Genomic DNA, 6,000 nt, shown 5'->3' with positions numbered 1-6,000 from the left:
ATCCCTGGGAAGACCCTTAGAGTGAAGGAGGAGAAGCACAGGGGGTGGTATGGCACTGAACAGAGCCTGGACATGCTGTATCTCTCAAAATGCGGCACTAGGGAGGCCTGAAAGCTGCTGCAACCTACCTCAGGGAATGCTGTGTCAGAAAGAGAAATTGATTTTTTTCCAAAACTTCCTTGAATTCTAAAGCCAACATTTAAGGAAATCCTAAGAAATATCACATAATGTGACTTTTTTTTTTTTTTTTTTTTTTTTTTTTTTTTTTAAATGCTTCTCTGAAAATACTGCCTAATACGCCTGTAGAGGACCTTGGAGTGCCAAAGAAAATATTTGTGTCATCGGCTTACTAAATGAATAGTCATATCTATGGAAGCCAAAATGATTCAGGTGATCACCATTTGTATCCTCCTCTTACTTCATTTAGGTTTGCTCACTTTGCCCGCAGGAGATGGTGGAAAAGCCCTCTTCCATCACACTTATTCTCCAGACAGACACCAAGGAGTCATCCACACCACCTGGTTCTACAGAGGGCAGCATTATGAACCAGGGAGAGGCATCATTTTTTTCCTGTCCAATGCTGCTCTCTGTTGAATGAAGCTGTAGGCGGCACATCGTATTTGCAGTGTATATTGATTTATGATTTCAAAGTGCTGAACAAACAACCCATTCTTCCAAGCAGACTGCAATTAATGACTCATTAGCCCCACTTTAATATGCAGGAAAAGTGGGGGACAATGGTTGCACAATTAATCTGCTAGGCCACTAGGCATTAAGGATGCCATATTCTGCCGCTCTGCCTGTGCTGCTTTAGCTTCACTGCTTGAAGCATCCAAGTGGAGGAGAAGAAAGAACCTCATAATCTCTTCTGTGCTGCTGCACTTCTGGGCTTTGACACCTCCTGTGCACACATTCTGTCCTGTGAGTCGATGCACTGGCACTGAACTCCACATCTGGCTTGTGCTTTCTCTACAGCAGCTGAAATGCAGCTTCTCATCTTCCCAGGGAAAGGATGCGTTGCAAGGAAACAGTTGGATTGTTTTCTCTTCCTTCTTTCTTTGACAGTTTTGTCTTCCCATGGGCTGCTCTTCTGTCGGATTTGTCTCCTTTCTGCTGGAGAACTTGGTGTCAAAATCGAACTGTACTGGGACAGAAATAAGCCAATTGAGTGAGTAAATAGATGCCTGGAAAGACCAGGTACCATCAAACAAATATGTGTAAAATTGACACAAGATGCTTTTTTCCTGCTCTAATAGACTCATAACCATGTTTTAATTGTACCCAAACGACCATCTGTTATGAAGAGCAGTGTGCTTGCTTCACTGACGTAATTCTTATTGGAGTCTAGGAAAGCCTTGTGCTGCTTTGGGAAGCCAAGATGATAGGAACATTTATTTCATTCATAGTAATGCAATTTTAGAACATACCTTTAGGCAAACATTTGTGCATTTTAGTACAAATATTCATGGAGAACACATATTCTTGGTTGCTTGCCCATATTGATATGAATTTGATAAACACTCATTCTTAGTAGCTTCCAAGGTTTTCTGCCTTTTCCCTTTGTCATTGATGAAAGCAGATATTTCTCAGTAAATATTGTGTTTGGACACATCAACATTTCAAGTTACTGCCTGAAAATGTGTGTTGAAGGAGTAAAGGATCGAGGAGAAACAAGAGAAATAAAAATGAAAGAAGCCTTTCTTCTATGAATAAAATTGATTTTTCTGTTTTTGTAACTCAAAACATGAATAGGTGAATGAATTCTACACAAATTCAGCTTCATGCAGAGCCTGGGAAAAGGTGGTGAAAGTACTGGAAAAGTGTGCTCTGCAATCAAGTCTCCTAGAATTTTAACATTGGTGAATTTGCATACAATTAAAAGGTAATGGAACATAACATTTCCTTAAGTTCCCATCTAATCTGAAACACTAGAAAGTGTAATTTATTAAAAAGAGCATAAGCAGCATTTTCCCTTCCTTTAATCAGACCTATGACAATCAGAAAAATCAAAAGTAAATCTAAACCACATGTGTATAATTCAAAACATAAACAGATTCTTCAGCTTATATACATACTGTGAGAAAATACTTGGGTGAAAAGCATCACTGTTCTCCTGGGAAACAATGGCAGAGACATTGTATGACTGAATTTCCAGAGACTGACATTTCTTTACAGAGCAACATATAAAACATTTATTGTTTAAATCCTGCTCTAAAATCTATCATGTTGTGGGCATTTTGACCATGTTGAATTAATCCTTCTTTTTTCTTAACGAGTACTTCAGCACTCATGAGAAGGAAGATTATTAAAAAAGCAGCTTTTATGTGTCCAAAAGCTCTTGACGTTCTTAGGTTAATTATTTAAGTGTCATTAGAATTTAGAAATTCATAATTGAGACTCAGATTGTGAATTTTGGCAAATATACTACCACCAGAGTTCTAGACTGAAATGCAGTGTGTGAAGTAGGCTTTGCTACTTGAAGTAACTGAAGAAATACTTCTCCTCTTCACCAGAAAAATAAGAGTTTTGACATGGAAAGCAAAACATTCTCTGAATAGCTTATTGAACTTTTCTGGAGGTCCTCTTGAGTTCATGTTGCTGTTGACACTGAAGCATTACATGATTGGTCAGAATTTCCAGTCTTTACCTAACAGCTGGATGTCTATCCCCAGCAAAAGTACCTATGTTACAATCATAAACTGGATGGAGCAGATAAAAAACTATCAACTGTGACTGAAATCAGATCAACAATAATAAAAATAAAATAAAAAAAAATAATGTTCCTTTGCAGTAATTTTCAGATTACTGAAAATTTGGTCCCCAAAACTTCAGTGTCTCAGATCAGAAAAATCTTAAGAACTGTAAAATTAAAGCAAAGAGTGATTTTTATTTCTTGGAATAATTGAACTCATTAGATATATTACAAAAAGTATATTGATATTTCTGGCCCTGTTTTTGAAATAGAAGAAACACAAATAAACACATACCTAATAGAAAGTATTCAGAAGCCTTACTCAACTATGAAAGAAATGTTGAATTTCATCTTCCTCTGAGAATATAAGTTCATTTTTAACCAGTAACTACTGCACTGTAGAAACTGATTATACTGCTGTTGAAGACAGTAAAGACGACACATAAAGGAAATAAAGTACAGGTAGGTCTACTGTTCTTACCCTGACTAATTGCATGTTTAAAATTAGACATTCATTAAAGAGCCCTTAATTGAAGTACAGAGGGAAGAGGATTAGTTCCTAAAAAAACTGTCATTATTCATTGCTGTGTGTATAAGGAAAGCTTCTTTCCTGGCTCTGCATCCTGTGTGGTAGGTCAGAGAAGATAAATTCTTATTGTGAGCACAGTGGCTTCAGCTCATGGAAGCTTCCAATATGGCAACAGCATCTATTTCCTTTTGTAGTAAATTAATATAACTCCCATAATAAAAAACTATCTATCAGAGACCAGAACTCCTAGGAAACCTCATACAGAGACTGAATATGTTCTCTATATACTTTTTTATTTCCTTAGTATGTAGCTAAAGGAAATACAATGAAATTAATGTAAAACTCAAGAAACTCTATGTTGTACACAATCAAACACTGATAGAGGCTGAGTTGCTGACATGCAAGGTCATAGCAGCTGTGCTAAGTCTTGGCTTATCCTCAAGGTTGCCCTGACATTCCTGGTGTTACTTGTAATTTTGGAAGTTAAGAGCAGATTTATTTACTTAATAGGAGGTTCAATCTATTGCTCTAGAGCTACCTTACTGGAAAAGCTGGTGTATATCAAAGGTTCATGTTTATGAAAATATAAGACAAGCAAAATAAATCAAAAAGAAAACTCACTGAGAACTTTGAGAGGTACCGGTAAAGAGCAACATACTTCTTTTGGCTAGATATTCATTGTAGATTTAGATGAAGAACATGATTTCGTCCAACATTTTTGTGGTTAATTTGCTGCCAGGATGTTTATATGAAGTAAATAGCTGAAATTGGAAATTTGATTCTCTACTTACCAGTAATATCTCTAATCTGAAAAGCATTTCATGAGTTTAACTCAGAACCTGGCTTATGTGCATCTAGGATTTCACATTTGCTACAATTAATTTCATAATTTTCTCCTTGTTCTGGTCATATGTTGCCACATGTCTCTTCCACACAAATGCAAAGGAAGAAAGAAAAAGAGGTTAAAATATCATTACCCAAACACTTATTTTTTTTATTTTTTCAGCTTTTCAAAACAATTGTATTACCTGCAAGACTTTACTGCACAAACTCTTTGGATTGAATTTAGTCAATAAAAAGTGTTAAAGAGAACAGAAGTTCATCCTACATGAGAGTAAAAATCATGTTCATATAGCACTTGCCTCATGCTTTAGGCATATACCAGCAAAGCTGCTAAACTGCAGACACTGAGCATCAAACTCACAGAGTGGATATTCTACAAGGATGCAAGGAAAAAGGATAATTCATAGCTATCAATAAAGGTTCTAAGTCTTTCTTATAGAAGAGAGCTACTAAATTACAACCATACAATTGCAATCTGAAGCCATATGATTTCCAATCTGTCACAGAATCTTATCATTTTGATGGCATTTTCATCTTTGCAAAGGTCAGAAATCTGAAATAGAGCACCATTATCTCATAATGAGTATTGAGAGAGATAGATCCCTTATGTGTCTGCATAGTTTGTTATTAGAAACACTACTGTGGACAAAATCTTAATTGCTTGCCATAAAATGCTAATCTTATTTTTTCTTTAAGGGAAAAGTATTTGTCAAAAAGGTACACCTTAAACTGAGCCACAAAAAAATAAGGCTTTTTAAAATAAGGCTTTCAGAATACATTATTTATGTATCAAGAATTCACATTTTTAATTCTTAAGAGCTGGAGAAGTTTTTCTTTTCATAATGGCACACCACTGTTAATCAAAAGGTCTACTCTGTACTTCATGGAATAAAGCCAAGATAAAATCACGTTTCACCTGAAGGGCAAGGCAAATGAGCTCTCTTGTTTATCATCTACTTCAAGTTGGGTTTTTTTGTTTTTTTTTCCTAAGAATATTTGAATTTTGTCTCCTAAATTACACTAAGACGCTGCTGGAACTTACGCTGCCCTCTGCTGGAAGGAATACATTTGGCCTTTTCATGAAAAAACAGCGCAGTGAGTAAGGGCCGATGTTTCTAGACCCCAAAGCTGGGTGTTCCCCTTTGGCGAAGCCTGCAAGCAGTTGGCATGGTCTGTGTATCCACAGGCAGATGTTTGATCTACAGATAACGACAAATAAACATTGAATTTTACAAAAGTAAATGAACATTGAATTCAAGAAAGTAAAAACTAGAAGACTGTATGGTTAAGTTCCCCAAAGTCAGGAAATGCCAGAGGTGAAGTTTCAAATGGAAATGTGACTCTAATCCCATGCGTGTATGCATTTACAGGGCAGATTTTAATTATATGGGGGAAAATCTAATTATTTATTCTACATAATTTGGAGATGTTCTTCAATTTAGGTAGCTTTCAGTTTGGTTAGCCATATGCAGGAATTTGCCTGAATCTGTTCTTTACATTAAAGTCCCCAAAGGTGCTTGCTTGCTTTTTGTTATTGAAAGCAGCCCATCCATAAACATCAGATGCAAAACAAACTCATTCATAAGCAGACTGAGAACACAAATCTGAATTGCTGGAATAGACTCATTTTTAATTAATAAATTATTTAGTAGAATAAAACATTTAGCCACCACTTACTGTCAAGCCAAATCACTTTCCATAAATAGAATTTTGCATAAGCAAGGGGCAATTAAATCAGGACAAGCCTCATTGTGTAACCATTGTGTAACCACCTATCTACCTACAGTGAATGAAGGATGAATTCAAAACATTTGTACAAACATAAATGGTTGAAGGAAAACAAGTGAATGTCTCTACCATGCTATCTCTTTCAAAAAAAGTAGGCAATAAAGCAGCGCTGATTAAACTTTTACTGTATATCTCCATGTTTCTGACT

At 36.0% G+C, this 6,000-nt stretch overlaps 1 protein-coding gene across 2 annotated transcripts in view; it reads right to left on the bottom strand.

Moving 5' to 3' along the window:
* Positions 1-348: 348 nt before the first annotated feature.
* Positions 349-6,000, bottom strand: part of LOC125689885 (uncharacterized) — a 59,382-nt gene continuing 53,730 nt past the window's right edge. The window contains exons 5-6 of one of the 2 annotated variants that reach the window (XR_007375445.1): positions 4,013-5,263; positions 349-1,144 (exon numbers count right to left, since the gene is read on the bottom strand). Coding sequence is in view for 1 of the 2 variants with exons in the window: in XM_048937613.1 (XP_048793570.1) it covers positions 857-1,144; positions 5,107-5,263 (445 nt within the window). In the remaining variant the exon portion in view is untranslated. The remainder of the gene's footprint in view (positions 1,145-4,012; positions 5,264-6,000) is intronic. The other variant, XM_048937613.1, reaches the window with a different exon arrangement.

Source organism: Lagopus muta, chromosome 2 (genome assembly GCF_023343835.1).
Source record: "Lagopus muta isolate bLagMut1 chromosome 2, bLagMut1 primary, whole genome shotgun sequence".
Lineage (NCBI taxonomy): Eukaryota > Metazoa > Chordata > Aves > Galliformes > Phasianidae > Lagopus > Lagopus muta.
The sequence above is the reverse complement of the archived record's forward strand: the minus strand, read 5'-3'. Positions and strand labels throughout refer to the sequence as shown.